The sequence below is a fragment of the Macrobrachium nipponense genome, chromosome 31, assembly GCF_015104395.2.
Source record: "Macrobrachium nipponense isolate FS-2020 chromosome 31, ASM1510439v2, whole genome shotgun sequence".
Lineage (NCBI taxonomy): Eukaryota > Metazoa > Arthropoda > Malacostraca > Decapoda > Palaemonidae > Macrobrachium > Macrobrachium nipponense.
Window position 1 is genome coordinate 9,216,747 of NC_061093.1, and position 21,628 is coordinate 9,238,374.

The 21,628-nt window shown below is 39.0% G+C and overlaps 2 protein-coding genes across 2 annotated transcripts in view; both read left to right on the forward strand.

Annotated features, from left to right (window-relative positions):
• The window catches only part of LOC135206597 (dynein axonemal heavy chain 3-like), a 270,995-nt gene that overhangs the window by 31,111 nt on the left and 218,256 nt on the right, over window positions 1–21,628 (forward strand). Inside the window, 4 exon segments of the mRNA XM_064237937.1 lie at window positions 1,313–1,521; window positions 6,725–6,850; window positions 7,643–7,707; window positions 12,034–12,202. Coding sequence (XP_064094007.1) covers window positions 1,313–1,521; window positions 6,725–6,850; window positions 7,643–7,707; window positions 12,034–12,202 — 569 coding nt within the window.
• Window positions 13,717–15,331, forward strand: LOC135206628 (chymotrypsinogen A-like). The gene has a single exon (XM_064237969.1). It carries the CDS (start codon window positions 13,835–13,837, stop codon window positions 15,158–15,160), a length of 1,326 nt encoding a protein of 441 aa, XP_064094039.1. The 5' UTR covers window positions 13,717–13,834; the 3' UTR covers window positions 15,161–15,331.

The window sequence follows — 21,628 nt, forward strand, 5'->3', positions numbered from 1 at the left end:
AGGAATGTCAAAATCTTCGGGAGAGCCCCTGACCCGTGAAGTCTGAGCCTCCTAGAAGCACTTTTTATTCTTGAACAAAAAGCCTCCCCTCAACACCAGTCAAGAAGCATTCCTGATTCCGACGTGTGTGATGAGGACCATGCCTCTCCCTCCCAACGAAAGTACCAGCATGCATGAGATGATCAACACCGGATGTGAAGCACATAATTATGAAAATAATACCAGGGGTGATGTCACTCAAGTAGAAGCCAATGAAGAGGTTCCCAGTGATATTCCCCGCCTGAGAAGGTCCGTAAGACTCGAGAATGCTCACAGTATGCGTCACCTTCCCAGTAATCAATGAAAACTCAACTGCCCCAGGGGTTCTCCAGACTGTACTCAAGAGCCCGCAACAACAGGATATAAGGAGAAGGACTCGCCACTGGAATTCAGTCCCTCAGCAATCATCGCTGGAAAATGTCCTGTAGATCTGGAAGAAACGTCGCGTTGGAGAGAGAGAGAGAGAGAGAGAGAGAGAGAGAGAGAGAGAGAGAGAGAGAGAGAGAGAATTGTATGAGCAATAATAAACACCTAGATGACTCAACCGAATTTTACCATCCCTTTGGTGCGCTGCTCGCCAGTCTACGCAACAGAGAGAAAGCTGTCATCAGAAAAATAGAGAAGACTCTCCAAGATTTATAGTGCTGAAGCAGCACCCATTTTTAACAAAACTTGTCTACGAGAGGTTCTCCTTCCGAAATAATAATAATAATAATAAATAATAATAATAATAATAATAATAATAATAATAATAATAATAATAATAATAATAATAATAATATATTGGAAGGAGACCCTCTTTCAAACAAGTCTTATTGAAAGATATTTCTGCATCAGCTGCATTCAACTTTTAAATAGTCTTCTCTATTTTTTTAATAATAGCTTTCTCTCTGCTACTACAACTGGCGAGTATTGCGCCGATAGCACTCATCAGGAGGAGTCAATTTCGGGGATATTGCTTAAAATTTATTTATTTGTCACAGTAAAAGAACAAAAAGATTAAAACATAAGTACATCTAGTGGCCAACGTTTCTCTCGGTTCTGTGGCAGAAGTTTTATATATTCGTTGTCATGATAAATATCATAGTTATTCGGTGCACAGTGCTTGGGTGACGATGAACCTTGACCCGTGGAGTACAAAGGACAAAGCTGCAAAGTGATCAGTCACAAGTAGCTTGAGAGGGAGAGATCCAGAAAAGGCAAAAGTCTCGTCCTCCTTCAGCTTGAAAGCGTCAGTGACGAGTCATGAACGTCGATGCCTCTTCTTCCACAGAGATGTCCCGGCGTCGCCTCTATCTCCAGGCTGTTAGTCCGGACGAGGAGGCCGTGGTGTCTGTCAGGAAGGAAATTTCGACAATTTTCTCCGTGAACGCTCCTGGCCCTGTCACCTACGCTGCAGTTTATGAACAGTACATACATCTTTTGGACGGCACGACCGCTACAGATGTCAAAGATTTTATCGAGAACTGTGGGTTGTTGAAGGTAGGAAGGACAAGTAAACTGTCTTCTTGAGGTATCCATTGGTGTGTTTGTTTACTGATTTGTCAGTGATGAGAGAGTGGCTCTGAAATTGCTGTAGAAGTTTCTTTTCTGTTATAAGGAAGTTTATGTTTGTGTGATTACATTTCCTGTTAAAAGTTTTGTTCTTCCTCATGGGCACTCTTGTGGAAGTTGTACGATATGTATACAGTGCTATGTATGAGGGAAAGGCTGAAACTCATCTTCTGTCAAAAGTTGGTGTATACCTTTGTGCTAATTTTTCGAGAGATAAGGTTTGTTCGAACATTTAGTTAGATAGACGGGTAGACCTAGGTATAATTTTTCTCTAATCTCTGTCTCGGTATATTCATTAAAAACAAGAAAAAGGGCAACACTGGAAATATACTGGCCATTCTGGGGTTAGCATAAATTCATAACAAAATAACTTCAAAACCTACGATTTGCAAGTCCCTGTGTTTAGGGGGTGGGGTAAGGGTTGGGGGGTGGGGCGGTCCAACAGTTTGTCCTTGGGAGTTTTGATCCAGAGGACTCTAAACAATATAAAAATCACGAACTTTCGGCATTTGAGCTTTTCGCGGTTATAGAATGTACTATATACTATATTCATTAAGACAATATTCAATCTTCTCTTCTCAGTTCCGAAGACAAATAAGCGTGAATATGTTAAATTTTATATGTAAAATAGAAAAAAACATAAGACCAGCAGAATCACATAAGTATATAAGAGCTTGAAAAGAGGAATATGGAGCCTTATCTTCATTTCTACCAATGGGACTGTAGAAAGATAAGGCTAACATGGAGAAGTGAATGTCGTCCAATATGTTTCTATGAGAGTTGATAAACATTATAATGCGAGGAAGGCATCTTGCTCACCCAGTTTGTGGGGATGACGATTGCATGCTGTCTAGAAAAAAAAAAATATAGAAAAATAGTTATTTTTATCGAAGGTAAAGTATTCCAGCTCTTGTTTTTGGGTCATTCTAGGAAATATTGCATGTCTAATGCTCGTCATGCGTGCATATCTAACCACTTGTTTCATAGACTGCACATTGATTTTTTGTTTACCTTTAAAAGCACAAATAAAGCTAAATTATAATTTTATTTCAGACAAATGATTTTATTATTTATCAAGAGCTTAGGCATACATATTTCAAAATATATGATCAATGTTTGCGAAAACACTCAGTGGAGGGTACTTTATTAAAAAATAAGATATTAATACGTAGATCAATAATTTAGAGATAAAAATCAATAAATCATTGACTTAAAGCTAAATAAAGAAGCAGCATAATTACTGTAAAATAATAACATAAATAAACCAGCAAATAAATTATAACAGGTACATAAATAACTCAGAATCGCCTAAATAGAGGGAATTTACATATCATGAGACATTGCATGAATCGTGCTATGTTAATATTCCTGGGTAAAAAGAGGTGTCCTCTTCCATCTGTCTAAGGTGTAACAGGCAATTATTAAATAAAATGTTCTGTATTTCTTCTAGGTAATAGAGTTATCCATTACGAGTCCCGCTCCATATTTTCCACCTTCTGTCATTCATCATGATCATCAGCATTTTCCTATCTTTTCTGATGTCATGTTCCTGTTCCTATCTTCTGTATCTTCTGATGTCATGTTCCCGTTCCTATCTTCTGATGTCAAATTCCTGTTCCTGTATTCTGATGTCATGTTCCTGTTCCTATCTTCTGATGTCATATTCCTGTTCCTATCTTTTGAGGTCATGCCTTTCTCTCCAGTGATCCACTCATTCCTTATTATACGTGTGCATTCCGATCTCTCTTCATTCTTGACTTATTTTTTATCGTATTACTTGAGTGCTTTCTTTTTTTTACCCATAAACATGTTCTTGATTCCTCTTTCTCCTCTAATGTTTCAGTAGTTTCTCGACCATGGTCACTATCATTAAGTTAGGAGCATAACAAATCTGGTATTTTTGTACTATACTTATAATGCTTTAAGTTTACTATCGTATATTGTATTGTCTGCCTGTATAAACTTATTTATTATGAAGCCTTCTCAGTATTTATTACCATTTCTTTCCCTTCGTCTTCATTTCATTGCTATTTTCACTCTGTCTTTCTCACTCCTTTGATTACGCCTGCCTTTAGGTCCGTTCATCTTGTTTATTTTTTTTATTCATTTATTTGTAGACACAATCACCTTCATCGTTCATGCATCCTGATATTATGCGATGTGCATACAAACTTCCATCATATCAAATACATTATTATTTAAATAAACTGGAATGTGTTTGTAGATGGCATGGAACACCTCCATTGCTCCCTGCTGTTCAGGTGTCTAACCAGCTAGCCACTTGACTGAGGTTTAGGATTCTCCCTCCTGCTTAGTGATATCCCTTGAACTTATATAAGTAAGCGTACAATCTTCCCTTAATGTTGTATCATATGACTCGGGGATATTGGCATCCTTAATCTGCTCTCGTTTCTGTTTCATTTAAGCGGGGAAATAGTCTCACAAATTCCTTCATATGAACAGGACACATGAATTGCCTTCTGGACTCGAGAAATTTGCCATGTGAGGGTTTTTAGAAGAAATAACTCATACAAATCAATCCTTTGAATAAACAGAATAGGCAGTTTGTCAATCTCCTCAGGTTGAAAATGATGAAGTCAAAATCCTGAGGTCAGAGAGAAATAGCAGAGGAAAATGTCCCAATTCCCCCAAAATTGTCACGTGAATCTCTTCAGGTCAATCTGGACTCAGACGTGCGGAAGGAGATCAATACTCACAGAACCGTCATGATCGAGGTGACACACTGAGGCTCTTCATCGTCTGCCTCTACTTCTCCTTTCCACTTTTGCAGTTCTTATCTTTTCCTAGATGTGTCCTACTTCTGCCGTGTACACTAATCTCTTACGGGTTGCCCCTCTCTTCTCTTTTGGCCTGGGCCAAAGAGAAAATGACTGCCAGGGATTTGTACGAGTTCTGGCGCAATCCGATTCTTCTCTGTCGTGAGCCAGCAGCAAGGATCTCGAGGTGCGAAGAGGGAACTGCACTTTGACTCGCCATTGAACTATAAATTAAGAATAAAACTTTAAACGTTACAGAACAAAATCAGTTTATTTGAACTATATCCTTGAAATGGAGGGAGATCATGACACACAGTATCACCATGATCCAGGTGACAAGAGAAGAAGGGCCTGCATCGTCTGTCTCTTCTTAATACGTCAGCGGATTTCTTTGCATGGCGAGATTATCCTAACTGTTTTTCATAAGATAACTTGATTTTACATATGAGCTGACATTTGACACTAGGGTGATAATCAGCAGCGGGATTTTGTTTATAATTATGGATGACAATAGATTCGAATGATGACAGATTATCTCATGAAAGGAAGTCCTGGGTCAGGAATCGATGACCACTCTTCAAGTAAGATGCAAAAATGTTTTCATGCACATCTGAAAACGATAGGCCTAATGATGAATTGCTTTGAAACCTGGCCCAGAATGTCACTTTAGAAGAAAAGTCTTTAAAGAGTATTGGTATATTTTAAGCCTTAAGCATCAATTCGAAAGTTCATTTACAATCAGGCGACTGAAAAATGTTAAGATGACTGGCCTTTACAATGGTGTCATCTTAAGTATGTGTAGACCCTCTTCGTCAGCAGTACCTCAAAATTCTTGCTGTCACTGGTCTTGACCTCCTGTCACGATTTCATATTCTGAATTGAGAGTTTTAGGAGGAGCTCTCCACAGCAAACTGCTCTTGGCTGCAGATCGTTCCCACCAGTCCAGCGGAATAAAACCGCACCATTCGCGACCAGTCGGTGGACGGTGCCTCAGAACCAATTCCGTGCATCCCAAACGTTGCTGTACATCAAACGTGAACTTTCGATGGCGGCTTTCGTCGGCCATGGCGAACCTCTGCAGACTTGACCGAGTGGTCGCTCCTCTTAAAACATCACATTCTAGAATATGTTCCGTTCATTTGGCGCATCTCGAGAAATCGTGCCATCAGTGGTTGAATGTTGAGCTGTGGGAAGACAACTGACGCTCCCTTGGTGAGGTCCGGTGACCTCACGCTGCTTAGATGTGTGCGTTGTTCAGTAGACCTGTCCTTTTTTTGCATCGATGGTGCTTCGTTGTTGTGTATGTGCCATTTTTTTTTAACCCAGTTGGGATAGAATAGCCTTATCAATGTTCAGCTTATTTACAATCTACACTGCCAGTGTGGAGACGTGTAGTACAGTGTTTTGTACTGAGAGTAGATTGTGATTGTGTAGAGCGTTTGTAGGACAAAACAAGACAAGGTAAGTCTGTATTTGTTATAGTACACGTACGTGACTCTTGCATCTCACGTGACAGATGTTTAAACTCTAAAGCTTCTTTATTGTAGTCACAGGCGCACTTCTGTGTAAGCTTATTTAGAGATTGACCAAACTTGTATTGCTCAAAGTTTTGGTTTTAAGACACAACGCACAGTAGGTACCGTTGCATTACAAATGATACATAGCATTTGACAGTTGCTCCGATTAAAGTGTTTGTGTGGACTATGCCCACCATAACATAAAGGAATGTGAATGTAATATTTATGATAATTCATTGAATTCTTTGCATATTAGGCATTCATCATTTTTTAGTATTGTTTTGTTGTCTGTCACTGGCCCTTACTAGGAGTCTGGTTGTGCAAATTATAAGGCATATTTTGTTGTTTATCAGTCCCAAGTGGTAAACATTTGGATTCGAATAATCTCGGGATCCAGATGCTAACCTTTCGGTACCAACTCACTTCTCGACCTAAACACTTCTTGTCCTTTTATTTCAGTCCATAACTTTGATGATAATGTTGATGTAAGTTCATGAAGTGTGGACCCATTTGAAAGTTAATTTTTATATGTCTCGCCCTTGACGCAGTCTTCCCGAATAATGAAGTTTTTAATTGCAAAGTCAAAATGATGTTAAGAAAATTGCAGTCTCCAAAAACATACAGAAGTGGAAATTATGCCGACCAGCATCCTCCCAGTCCTAAGAGGCCGTTATTTCATTATTTTTCAGTTTAAAGACATTGATTATTTTGTTCTAGAACCACTTTTGCTTCAGCACTTTTGGCTGTCAAAATAAATTTAAAAGACTTGCTTGAGAATAAACTTTTCTCGTCCATCACAATTCCGGAATGACCTTCTCCTCCTGTGACCCTTCACAGCAAGGAAAGAAGCGACTGTCTACTCTGAAGACCGTCGGTGAGGAGGTGGTCAGACTCTACGACTTCGTGCCCCTCGGTCTCGTACTCCTGAACTGCGTCGTTGTCAACAAAAGACTTCGAGTTCAGGTGAGCATAGTCAGCATAGCAAATGGTTCACGTCGGGTCGACCTCTAATCTCATATCTTGCATCTTCTCCTTCTTTGTTATTCTATGAAACTCTTTGCTCCATTTTTTTTTTAACTCACGTTAACCCGGTATTCTACTGGAGAGGAATTACGCTGTAAATACGTTTAAGTTATTAAATTTCCAAGCACCCTCGTATCTTGCATCTTCTTCCCCTTCCTTTTTATTTGTGGAACGATCCCTGCAAAGAGAGATGGCAGTTTTCGAACCCTCTCCCCATCACCTCCTTATTCCTCGGATTACTCGTTGTTCAGTGATCACTCTGATGTTCAAAACAAATATTAGTACTAAAAATGGCTTCTTTGTTTGCTGTTGACGTAAATTAATGTACGTTTCATAAGATTTCTACGTGGTTAACCAATATTTGAGCGACTTTCTATCCAGTTCAAGATATAAAATGAAAAGTGAAAATGCAGCGAGAATACAGAAAAAATATTAACATTGGAATACATAGATTATTTGTAAAATATACACCTAAAATCTTTTTTGAATTCTAGTAAATGTAAGTCAACTTTTATCAAATTCTGCATGTAATACTATTAAAATTGTAGAATATTGTATAGTTTCTCTAATAAAAAAAAAAAGAATAAAACTCAACTCTTGAGGAATAACTGTCACGAATCCGTCTCCGTGTATTTCGGTTTTAGTATTGCAACTAGAAGGTTAATATAATCTTTGATAATTCAGAGGTTTAGCCTGCATAAAAAGTTAAAAGATTCATATGTTTTTGTACAGGTGGCAGAATTAAACAAGTCGATCCAAGACTACTTCGTGCTGAGGAACAAGGAACACGATAAAGAGTAAGTGTATATGTATGTTTAACCTTGTGTATTTGTGAAGAGTGGTATAATTTCAGAATTGTATTCATGCAATTTTGAAAATATAATCAGTGACGATGTGATAAAACTTTTACTTAAGTTCTACAAACATCTGGTTAGCACTTACAAGTGCGGGGAAAAATTCCACATGTGCACAGAGATTAAAAATACTCCATAGATTTTGTTTTGAGGAGTTCTTATATGAATGCACATAAGTACAGCTTAGCTAAACGTTCCTGTATCTATACCTGTGTATGTTTGCATATACAGTGATCTAACTGACATATGTTACTAGGAGTTAAAATGATAAGGATGTCTCAAAGACTTGTTAGTCCATCCGGGGAGGCATCGTGTGCTCACTTATCTGTAGGAGCAGATTTTACTGTTCATTCAGTGTCCTAATGATTTTGTCTAGCTTTCTTTTAAACTCTTCCACACTGTTGCTGTTTAAAACTTCTGGTGGCAGTTTATTCCACGTGTCACATATCTTGTACGGAAAGAAGTTTCCACAGTGGGATGTGTTGTATCTCTTCAGTTCTAGATTCCATCCATTATTTCTGGTCTGGTTTTTGTTTAACGTAAATAGGTTCTGAAAATAATGTTCCTGTGTCTATAAGTGTGTACGTTTTCATATACAGTGAGCTAACTGACTTATGTTCGTGAACTTATATCGTTCTTACTGAAAATCACATTTTTAAACAAGAATACAGTCAATTGTGAGTCATTGGTTACAGTACTAATACACGAAGATAGGATTCTGTGTGTGAAGGGTACTAGCCAGCCATGAGTTAACTTTTCATAAATGTCTGTTAACAGTGATAAAATCAAATGACAAATATTTAGTGGCATCAGGTTTGAGTGTGTATAGGTATGTGTATCCACTAAAAATCTCGAATATATTTAAGACGATTTTATAACCTCTTCATAACGAGTCACGCCAAGCTTTCTCATGACTTTGATCTCTGCCGTTTTCAGTGTTGCACTTCCAGTTCTAAAAGACTTCAAGGATGTTATGGAGAGGTGCCCAAAATTCCAGAGCACGAGGTGAAACACTGTAAATATAAAGACAACTGAATTCCTATTTCGACCCATGATAGAACCTGAACGCTTCATTGCAAAAAAATGTAATACAGTGGACTCCCGTCTTCGCGTTTTCGGCATTCGCGGACTCACACATTCGCGCATTTCTCTATGGACCATACTTACCCATTATTCCCAGGGAATTCGTGCATCCACTCTGTTTGTCTATGAGAAATATCTGCAAATTCCTGCTTTTTTTTTTTTTTTTTTTTATCAATATCATCATAAAAAGCACTTTTTTTCAGATAAAACTATTAAAAACCAGGTATAAACTTTTTTTTAGTGGGTTTATCAAATAGGCAGTTTTAAGTGTTTTTACAGGGGTTTCAACTATTCGCAGATTGTAGCTATTTGTGGGGACGTCTGGTACGCATCCCCCATGAACACAGGGGAACACTGTGACCTGCAAATTTAAGCCGTGGGTGGAAAAGAGATTTGGAGGCGGAATCCTCATGACCTTTATTTGGAAATTCTGTGGGAAATCGGGTGTCCCTCCAGAAGGTCATGGTGCCAAAAACAAAAAGAAGAAGAATGCATATTAAACTTAAAAAAAAACACTGATTAGCTGTATACTTCAACCCCATATCCCTTTAGACGTGAAGCTGCCTATGCAATGTTGCTGATCTATTATAAGAATTGAATTTTCGTGTTTGCTGTGAAATAACCCGAAATTGCAAGTGAAATTTTAGCCATTTCTGTCATCCAGGTTTTCAGACATATACTATTTCTTTAAAGCTTTTATCATTACTTTCGATTACCATCACCTGCCTTTGTCATTTCGGCAAATTATAGAATCGTAGCTTCACGAAATGCTCATGCTAATTGACAGTCCGATTGAGAAAGTTAAAAATGACACTGATAGGTTGAAAACGATCGCTCACAAGAAGACATTCTCACGAATAAAAGAGGACGCGAGACCCATTTTTAGGGCGGTGTGTAATAAGAAGAAATCTTAATTGTAGTGGTTTGAATTCATATATACCTGTAACGCTTGTTAATAGTATTTTCACTTTTAAGCGATGCACTTTATAAGAGATACCGCTGAATGTTTTATATACATACATACATACATATATATATATATATATATATATATATATATATATATATATATATATATATATATATATACATATCTTGCAATTCCACAATGGTCCCATGGGTGAAGTATCTAAGAGATCCCCACGTGAAAATGAAGACTTTCAACTTTTATTCCAAAGTCATCTTCAGGGTACTCTGAAGATGGCTTTGGAATAAAAGTTGAAAGTCTTGCTACCTCCTTCTTTCATTTTCACGTGAGGATCTCTTATATATATATATATATATATATATATATATATATATATAATATATATATATATATATATATATATATATATATATATGTATATATATATATATATATATATATATATATATATATTATATATATATATATATATATATATATATATATATACATGCATACATGCACGTATATGAGTATACAATACAGAGCGTAAAAACTTGACGTGATCAAGCACGTCTACATGTATTTTTTATGTGAACCATTTCACGTATACAAAATACTTTTACAAGTAAAGTATGATTTATTTTTCGCGTACACTACTAACGTCATAAGTTAAAATGAATATGATTTTTCTGAACTAGAATTAATTACACACTTGTGTAATATTCTATAAAACTCTTTGCTCCATTTTATCACTCGCTGAATACTTACAAGTTATTAGATTTCTAAGTACGTATATTGAACCAAGAGTTTTAAAGTTTGATAAACACGTAAACAAGTATTTTCATTTGCGTCGCCTAAAATGTTCATAATTAGCCCATGATCCATGACCCAGATTTAGGGGCTCGGTTACCAAAAAGGTGGAGAGATCCGAAGTGGATTTTATGTTAGACTGACATCTGGAGGGTCCGAAATCACTTGATGGACTTCTCAGCTTGGTATCTTTATGCCCGTATGGCGGCCATCTTTAATAAAGAACACTTGACGTTCAGGAAAAAAAACGAGAAATTGTTAGAATGGCTGTAACTACTGGGAATAAGTTAGTGTTGGTAAAATTCTTATAAAACTGGGAATCGGTTTATGTTGGTAACATTCTTATAATAATGTGAATTAGGTTATGTTGGTAAAATTCTTATAAAACTGGGAATTAGTTAGTGTTGGTAAAATTCCTATAAAACTGGAGATAGTTAGTGTTAGTAAAATTCCTATAAAACTGGGAATTAGTTTTTGTTGATAAAATTCTTATAAAACTGGGAATTAGTTTTTGTTGGTAAAATTCTTATAAAACTTGGAATTAGTTTTTGTTGGTAAAATTCTTATAAAACTGGGAGTTAGTTTTTGTTGGTAAAATTCTTATAAAACTGGGAATTAGTTTTTGTTGGTAAAATTCGTATTAAACTGGGATTTAGTTACAAACAGGGTGTCACAATGTTGAATGGATCAATAGATAGGCAGATAGAGAGATAGATAGATAGACAAGCCTACAAACACGTTAATTGGGGTATTTTGAAACTTGAAGCGATTCTAATGGAAATACTTGTGAGTTGATATTATTAAGCTTTGACACTCTTGTATAATATGTGCGCTTAAAAACCCAATATCCACATATGTATTTGCTGATTAATTCCTCTCCAGCATAATACAACATGAGTATTCATACAGAACTGCAGAATGCTACAGACTAGTATAGAGGAAATACCAGAAAGTGGTAGGAATGTAAAAGTTGGTAAGAACAATGAAGGTACGAAGGCTGTGATTGGCAGGTAGAGAGAGACTTCAGAGGGCAGCCTTAGGAACCAAATGGATCACGTAGCCATAGCGAATTTGCCTCAGTGTCTTGAATCTCTTGACGGCAGCACCTTATATCTTGACGTTTTCTGTATCTCTTTACGGCGCTTCATATTTCAAGTATTTGACTGCATCATCCTCTTCAGCTTTACATATTTGACTTGACTCGATCCTGTAAATATTCAGTGTTTTCCAAATTAGTGTGAAATAGTCTTTCAGTACCTTTCTGATGGGTAATCTCGGATGGTATGTACAACCATGAGCTAACTCAGTGTGCACTCTTATGCATCTACGATTTCATTTGAATTTCCCGTATCATCCTTTATGCTCCATTCATTGACTTTTCCATTTTCAGTCTGATTTTCACGTCGAGTAATTTTAAATTTGTAAGCCTCCCAGTAACTGGGGAAATTCTTTTTTGTCTGTCGCAGCATATGTCGGAACTTTGACGAGATGTCCACCAGGCTGAGTCAAGTGACCGACGTGACCGCTGAGATCGTCGAACTCAGCAACTACCTACACGTGTGCTCATCCCAGACCATGACGCAACTCCTCATGGAGATTCAGAATGCAACTGACAGGCTCATGTTCCTCTTGCAGGTAGGGAGTGTAGCTGATGCTTTCTGCCCATTGGTTGCAAATGGTATATAAGGTCCAACTGGTTGCAAATGGTGTAAAAGGTGCCACTGGTTGCAAATGGTAAATAAGGTCCCACTGGTTGCAAATGGTATATTACAAAAGGTCCCACTGGTTGCAAATGGTATATTACAAAAGGTTCCACTGGATGCAAATGGTATAGTATAAGGTTTCAAGTTTTCTAGTACCTACAGGGAATGACAGGACCTTGCTTCAGTACTCTACTCTGTTCTTTGTCAGTACTAAATAAAGGTATAAGCCACGAAGGAAAGTGAAACACTGGAGTAGCTGCAAGATCTTTCGACTCACGCACAGGAATGATTACAGGTATCATTCGCACATATCATCTCTCATGTATTTCTATTTGTTTACTGAATTCAAAAGGCAACAGAACCTCTACTAAATCACACTGCATAAAATACCCCATTTTTGAAAGGTAAAATCCCATCAAGGTATCAATGTCTCTGGCAAAGGTCAGAAAAGCGACCTATTTCTAGGTATGGGAAGCAAATTCATTTCCCTGGTTTTTAATGCTAAGAAAAACCACAGAGTTCATATTGCTGTGACTGTTTTCAACGGTCAGGATAGTGTCCAAATTTGAGTGAAATGCTTATCTAGGTTAAACGTCGCTTTGAGCTTTTGGTTAGTCGGTCTGGCCTTATTTGATCGGGCTGTTAGGCAACAAGAGGCTGAATTTCAAAGTAATTCATTCTCTCCCTCTTTTACTAACATAAGTTTCTAAATGGTATTTTTACATAAGCGACTTACCAAGCAATTACATAGCTAACAGTTTCTAGCAATGTAATTACTTGGTAAGTATATGTAAAATTTTATTTTATCATAGAAATGTCATTTTCTTATTTTGTGCGCTGATTATAGCCATCAGTTCACTTTATTGAGCACTATTCCTTCACCTGTCACCTTGAGATGTGTCTTTGTATCTTGCAGGGTTTTTTAGTAAGATGGCTGATGGAATAAAGGCACGTCTGCTTTTTCAGCTATTTGTTGATGGTGTTAAGATGAATGGAATCCGAATAAAGACATTTTTTAAGTGTTTATTTTGCTCTTTGTGGAGCCAAGAGTCATCATGACTGCGTTTAGAAAGCATAGTGGCGTTGCATCATTTTAGGGTAGACTTTCAAGAAAATTATGATTTTTAAGAACGCCAACAGACACATTTTCCAGTTCCCGTTGCGTCCTTGATGATATTGGCTTTTGATTTTTGGCCCTCATTGGTCCCTTCGTCATTGATCATAACCCTCTATAACTCCTCTATTTGTAATTGAACACAAAAATTTTTGTTTATGTCTAACTTTATATGCTTAGTACTTCGATACTAATCATGAATTCGATGCATTTAAGTCCTAGACTGCCATGGGTCTGCCTTAAAAGAGAGAGAGAGAGAGAGCACCCTTTTACGATGATGACACAGGTGTGTCCTGTTTTCACCTGCTTATATTAGAAGGGATTCATTAAGCTTCGAAAGCTGTGAGTTCACTGCTGCCCCGTCCGGCAGTGTTGCTCCAGCCGTATAAGAGGTGCGTTTCGTCCAAGCTAACGAGCATAGGTAACGAAGTTTGCCCCCAGTGAAGCACCATGTCTCCCGCTCGCTTCGGAGCCTCCGTCCTCCTCCTCCTCTTCTGTTCCGTCACGAGGCCGGTGTTGGGATCCCCTGTTTCAGATTGGAAGGCAAACGAACGTCAGAGTCGGCAGAGCTACTGCGGTGGGGTTGCTCAAATGTCTGTCGGGCACGTCCTGACATTTTCGTCTCCCAACTACCCGAATGCTTACCCCTATGGGCTGAGGTGTGTTTGGAGGGCTTCATCGCCACCCGGTACTGTTATCAAAATGGTCTGCAATCACTTTAATGTATTGCCTTCTCAAAACTGCGCCTACGACGCCTTCCTTTTCTCCAGCACGGGCGACACCACCTGGAATTCGGCCCGTTATTACTGCGGGTTGGGTCGGCTGGAAGGGAACACGACTGGAAACCAATTTGCAGCTGGATTTTATACAAATTCGTACCCGAACTACTACTACACTGGTTTCACATGTACGCTGACTGTCGTTGCAACGAACACGACAACAGCGCCAGTCACTCCTAACCCTGCCCCAACGACTACCCGAAAACCAGTGACCAATCCCCCTGTAACCAGCGACTGCCCCTGCGGCTTGAAGGGCGGGAGCAGGATCGTCGGGGGCCAGGAGGCAGTTGTGAACGAGTGGCCCTGGCAGGTCGGACTTCGCTATCTGCGGACAAACGACCTGTTTTGCGGAGGTGCGCTAATCAACCAGCAATGGCTGGTGACGGCGGCTCACTGCGCCGAACCATTCAAAGTCGGGGACATCTCGGCGGTCTTGGGCGAACACAACCAGTACCAGAATTCGGACACCCCCTACGAAGATGAGATCACGATCGACAGGATCATCATGCACGAGAATTACGACCCAAACACAGTCGATAACGACATCGCCCTGATGCGCCTCAGCGTCCCCGTTACTTTCAACGGCGGCGTCAAACCCATCTGCCTTCCGTTCAAATACGCCACCAAGAACTTCACGGGCACGACGGGCACCGTCACAGGTTGGGGCCAGAAGGTTTTCAACGGAAATGTCAGCGCCGTCCTGATGGAGGTGAGTCTACCGATTCTGACCACTTCTGAATGTCTGAAATATCCTATCATCAAAGACAGCATCACCGACAACATGATCTGCACCTACCAGCAAGGCTTGGACGCTTGCAAAGGCGACTCCGGAGGACCCCTCGTTTGGGGTGACCAGGGTCGACAGTATCTGGTTGGAATCGTCTCCTTCGGGAAGGGCTGTGGCGACAAGGACGCTCCCGGCGTCTACACGAAGGTGACCAAATATCTCCAGTGGATAGAAAGCAAGATTTCGGGTAGCCTGTGTTCGCCGAATTAGGACTCATCATGCAAGTGATATCGTCAGTGATTTTGCTTCTTGAGTTCCATCATTTAAAATCTGTCAAGAGAAATCGGGAACGAAGAAATTCCGTATCAGATAATCATTTCAAGTTGAAGCTGTGTTTATGAATGAGTGTCTATGGGAGGGTTATAGAAACTTCATTACAAACTTGCTGCAGACATCGAGGATCGAGGTCGATGGTTCTCTTAACACATCCTGGAATATTATGCTTTAAGTGTGGTACAAGTAGGCTTGTGCAAATAGGACTCATAACAGTTATGCTCTGTCATTGTTTCGTGATCTTATTGATTGAAATTGTAAGTAACATTGTGATTTTAATGATACCTGATGATCGCCCTTACATTAAAGGGACAAGTTTACTGGAGGCCTACTCAAATGCACTTTCATGTTTATGATATATATATATATATATATATATATATATATATATATATATATATATATATATAGATATATATATATATATATATTATAATATTATATATATATATATATAAAACCATACTCTCTCTGAACATTTGTAACCTGAACACAGAGTTAAATTACTTTCCACTTACTCATACCACCTTTTTTATTTATTTCTTAACTTATCACCGTTGTATTATTCATACTTCACGGTTTATTTTTGAACAGGTTTAAATAAATGTATTACAAAACAAACTGTGTTTATTTTAATTGTCCAAGGATTTATAGGAAGTCTTGATTTAAAAATGTGTTATCGGGATAGAATTTTGTTAGTGTTTCGAAACAAGAAGATTAAAAGAGTTTAAACTTAGCGGGGAATTCGAACAAGAATATTACAAAAAAAAGAATTAGAGTGGAAAAAGAGGGAATGGGAATTCGTCAATTAAAATTTATTATTATTGTTATCAAAAACTACTCAAAGTAGCAGGGGCCTAAAAATGGAGAAACAGATCCATAGATGTGTAAATGTACATAATATTTAAATTTAAAACTGTAAGGACATTATTATTATTATTATTATTATTATTATTGTATTTATTATTATTCAAAATGAACTATGGAGTTTTCGTTTCAGACATGTGGGACAAGTCTGCAATGCCATTAAATTGTAAATAAACCTTGGAACAAGGAAACGGCCCGTTTGTGAAAAGGAGAGAGAGAGAGAGAGTAACAGCAGAAATAAATCCAGAAACAAGGTTCAGAAAGTTAAAATATTAAAATGACTAATAGCGGGTAGATGGGAAGTAGTATGACTTTGCCTGAGCGTTCAAGACTGGAGATGACCTTTTTACCGGAAGGGACCTTCAGTATTGAATATAAATTAAAACGAGGTTTTACCGACATCCAAATCAATGGCGGTCGGTTTCATCGATTGACTTTTAAGCTGTTTTCAGATTTCGTGACTGGATTGAACAGATGAGGCCTCTCTTCCCGATGCAAGGTTACAACGCAGTTGTAGATGAAACGGTAATAAAATAGCGTGAAAAAAGTGTGTTGGGGGAGAGGAGAGGTATTTTATCCAAAGGCTCATGACTTGTCTATTTAACCTGAATGTTTTGTAATTCATTGCAAAGCTCCATTTTGAAATGGGAGCTCTCAGAGTTGTGACAAAGGAGGTATTCCTGTGTTTGTATGCAGTGGGTCACAAGGAATCGTCAATTGTAACCACTTCATTCTAAATGCGAGTAACCTCAAGTCCGCAATAAAACTTTAATTTTAGCTTTAAAAAATTCCAGCCTAATTTCCCCATTTCATGCAAAATGTGAGTATCCCCAAGTCCTCCATTTCAAAACGGAGCTTTGCAATGAACTACAGAACATTTAGGTTAAATAGGAAAGGCATGAGCCTTTGGATAAAACGCCTCTCCCCAACATACCTACAATTTTCGCGTTGTTTATCTTATTTCCCTTTCACCTACAACTATTTTGTAACCTTGCATCGGGAAGAGAGGCCTCTTCTGTTCAATCCATTCACGAAATCTGGAAACAGCTTGAAACTCAATCGATGAAACCTTTAAAACATTTTATTTTAATTTCCCAGCTTTATGGCTAGTACTACAGTTGGTTAGTAACAAGCCGGTCTCATAGGCTTGCAGGCCGGCGGCGTTCGACTCCCGTCAGGAGTTAAGAAGTGAGGCTGTCTACCAGTGGTTACCACCGTGAGTGACGTCATGGTGAGGAGTTGGGATTACTTGGCTGACGTCCGCTTGAGGAGCAATAGCTTTTGGGGAGGACAGAAACTGTCATCGACTTTGACTTGATGTTGCATGCTGAGGTGACAGAAATAAAGTTTGTAAAAAGATATAGAAAAATCAATATTCATCCTTGGGTAAAGAATTGCTCTTCAGGAACTGTGAGAGTTAATCGATGGAACTCATCGAAAAATCGCAGGATATAAAAGTTTCTCAGTGGGCGAGTGGATTGCGTACTCGCCTAACAATCTGGGAGCCCGAGTTTGCTTCCCGCTGCTGCCAGTGAGAAACCACTGGAATGTATTATTGGTGATTATAAAATCATTTCTGTATATAATGGGGTTCGGATCCCACAATAGGCTGTAGGTCCCTTGGCGATGTAACCAATTGGTTCTTAGCCACGTGAATAAAAATCTAATCCTTCCGGCCAGCCCTTTATAGGAGAGCTGTTAATCAGTTCAGTGGTCTGGTTAAACTGAGATAGACTTAACTTTTTTTCATCTTCTTCTTCTTTTTAGTTGAGAAATGTTAGCGTCATCGGGCTTTGAGGTGCTATATGTCTTCATGCACCTATTTTTGGGCCAGATGCGATAGGGAGGATTATATTAATGGTGCAGCTTTTATGAGATTCAATCATGGTTTTCCCGACATTTCAAAGCATCTATTGCAACGCCAGGTTTTACGAAGCTTTATTTGATCTCAAGATACTAATCACAGGCCAAGTTGTGACTCCTGGGGTCATGTAGGAAGATCAGGAAAACCCCCTTTTTTTATTTTTTTTTTTTTCATTTCAGGTTTTTTGTGTTTAGGAAAAATACCTTTTATTCGGTTCTTTCCTTGCATCCAATTTCTCCAGTTTTGGAGACCTTACTTAAAGTTCCAATGGACTTTATGATGCTATTCAAGACTCACATCCCCCTTCTAGATTATAGAGGAATTAGAGGAGTCGTAGAAATAAGAATTTTTTTTGGTATCAATTTTAAATTGATTTTTCTCAGTTTGGTACTGAACCCGTATTGTACTGTACACACTTTTAAGGAACTATTGCCAGTTTTCATACCTCTGAATCTGTATGATACAAGTTTCAGTTGAACAGCACCTCAGTGGCGTGGTCGGTTTGGTCTTCGCCTGCAACCTCGGTGGCCGCGAGTTCGATTCTCGGTCATTCCACTTAGGTGTGAGAGATGTGTGATAGAAGTTCACTCTCGACGTGGTTCGGAAGTCACGTAAAGCCGTTGGTCCCGTTGCTGAACAACCACTGGTTCCACCCAACGTAAAAACACCATACTTACAAACAATCATGCAACGTTAAACCACCATACAAACAAACAAACATGCAACGAAAATTCACCATACAAACAAGCAAACATGCAACGTAAAAACACCATACAAACAGCAAACACGCAACGTAAAACCACCATACAAAATAACAAGCATGCAACGTAAAAACAACTTACAAACAAAACAAATTGTCAGTTGAACATGTTTAATATGAACACGTAGTATGTCTTGCATCATACCGTTTCATACATAGTTCTGTGAAACGGTTCGCAATCCTGTTCAGATGCATTGAAACTGAAATACTTACCCAATTTCCTTGCAAACAAGCTTGACAATGATTCGTGGTTAAATCATAAATGAGATGACCAAAAACTATTTTTCATACTTCCTTCTTCTGCGGAACAGTAAACCTAAGACCGCAAATGTTAATGTTCACATCAGTGTTTACAAATCACTGGAACGAAACTTCATAACGGCGTATACTTGATGAACTTTGGCATCTATGCGATAATTGTGATGAAAATGAATATTAGCAATGATGATAATAGTTCTGCCTGCAGCGCTGATTAACCAAAATAGGTCCTAGTGCTTGGGCTTGTCTCTAAATTTTATAATCCATCCATCCAGCACGAGATGCCAAAATCTATCTTCTTGAAGAAATCTTCTTTCCCACCGTTATCCCTACATCAAGGGGTCGGTTGCCTGTTGTGCCTTCTCCTCCACTGCCTTCTGTCAAAGGCAACATCCTCCACCAACATCAGGTAGGGTTTATTATTTGACAGAGGGGTTTTTACGACTGTATGCCCTTGCTGTCATCAACCACAGTTATTGGCAGTGGGCCTCGCCTTTGACTAGAAAGTCCACCTGCAAGGCAGCTGTTTCCACAGTTATTGGCTGTGGCTTAGCCATTTACTAAAAAGTAAGACTGCAAGGCAGCAGTCTCCACAGTTATTGGCTGTGTTCCTAGTCGTTTACTAAAAAGTAAGACTGCATGGCAGTAGTTTCCACAGCTATTGGTGGTGGGCCTAGCCTTTTACTAAAATGTTAGATTGCAAGGCAGCAGTTTCCACAGTTATTGGCAGTGGGCCTAGCCTTTTACTAAAAAGTTAGACTGCAAGGCATCAGTTTCAACAGCTATTGGCGGTGGGCCTAGCATTTTACTAAAAAGTAAGACTGCAAGTCATCAGTTTCAACAGCTATTGGCAGTGGGCCTAGCCTTTTACCAAAAAGTAAGACTGCAAGGCAGCAGTTTCCACAGTTATTGGCTCTGGGCCTAGCATTTTACTAAAAAGTAAGATTGCAAGTCATCAGTTTCCACAGTTATTGGCAGTGGCTTAGCCATTTACTAAAAAGTAAGACTGCAAGGCATCAGTTTCAACAGCTATTGGCGGTGGGCCTAGCCTTTTACTAAAAAGTAAGACTGCAAGGCATCAGTTTCAACAGTTATTGGCAGTGGGCCTAGCATTTTACTAAAAAGTAAGACTGCAAGTCATCAGTTTCAACAGCTATTGGCGGTGGGCCTAGCCTTTTACTAAAAAGTAAGACTGCAAGGCAGCAGTTTCCACAGTTATTGGCTCTGGGCCTAGCATTTTACTAAAAAGTAAGATTGCAAGTCATCAGTTTCCACAGTTATTGGCAGTGGCTTAGCCATTTACTAAAAAGTAAGACTGCAAGGCATCAGTTTCAACAGCTATTGGCGGTGGGCCTAGCCTTTTACTAAAAAGTAAGACGGCAAGGCATCAGTTTCAACAGCTATTGGCGGTGGGCCTAGCCTTTTACTAAAAAGTAAGACTGCAAGGCAGCATTTTCAACAGTTATTGGCTGTGGGCTGAGCCTTGTACTAAAAAGTAAGACTGCAAGGTAACAGTTTCCACAGTTATTGGCTGCAGGCCTAGCCTTGTACTAAAAAATAAGGCTGCAAGGCAACAGTTTCCACAGTTATTGGCTGTAGGCCTAGCCTTTTACTAAAAAGTCAGACTACAAGGGAGCAGTTTCCACACTTATTGGCTGTGGGGCTAGCCTTTTACTAAAAAGTAAGATTGCAAGGCAGCAGTTTTCACAGTTATTGGCTGTGGCCTAGACCTTTTTTACTAAAAAGTAAGACTGCAAGGCAGCAGTTTCCACAGTTATTGGCAGTGGGCCTAGCCTTTTACTAAAATGTAAGATTGCAAGGCAGCAGTTTCCACAGTTATTGGCACTGGGCCTAGCTTTTACTAAAATGTAAAACTGCAAGGTAGCAGTTTCCACAGTTCCTTGCTGGACTAGTGGTTTTCGCGGTCTGCTACCAATCCGGTGTTCGAAGTTCGAATCCCGGCTCGGCCAATGCAGAATCAGGGGAATTTATTTCTGGTGATAGAAATTCATTTCTCGATATAGTGTGGTTCGGATCCCACAATAAGCTGTAGTTCCCGTTGCTAGGTTACCAATTGGTTCCTTGCCACATAAAAATATCTAATCCTTCGGGCCAGCCCTAGGAGAACTGATAATCAGCTCAGTGGTCTGGTAAAACAAAGATATACTTAACTTTTCCACAGTTATTGGCAATGGGCCTAGATTTACTAAAATGTAAGACTGCAAGGCAGCAGTTTCCACAGTTATTGGGAATGGGACTAGCCTTTGACTAAAAAGTAAGACTACAAATTAGCAGTTTCCACAGTTATTGGTGGTGTTCCTAGCCTTTTACTAAATAGTAAGACTGAAGGGCAGCAGTTTCGCCTAGCCTTTTAGTTAATAGTAAATCTGAAGCACAGCAGTTTCGACTGTTATTGGGTGTGTACCTAGCCTTTTACTCAAAAGTAAGACTGCAAGGCAGCAGTTTCTACAGTTATTGACGGTGGGCCTAGCCTTTTACTAAAAAGTTCACCTGCAAGGCAGCAGTTTCCACAGTTATGGCTGTGGACATAGCCTTTTACTAAAAAGTAAGATTGCAAGGCAACAGTATTCCACAGTTATTGCCTTTTACTATAGAGTAAGATTGCAAAGCAGCAGTTTCCACAGTTATTGATGGT

Bases quoted from the DNA above. Each gene is read 5' to 3' on its own strand.
- LOC135206628 (XM_064237969.1), top strand. From the start codon at position 13,835: ATGTCTCCCGCTCGCTTCGGAGCCTCCGTCCTCCTCCTCCTCTTCTGT.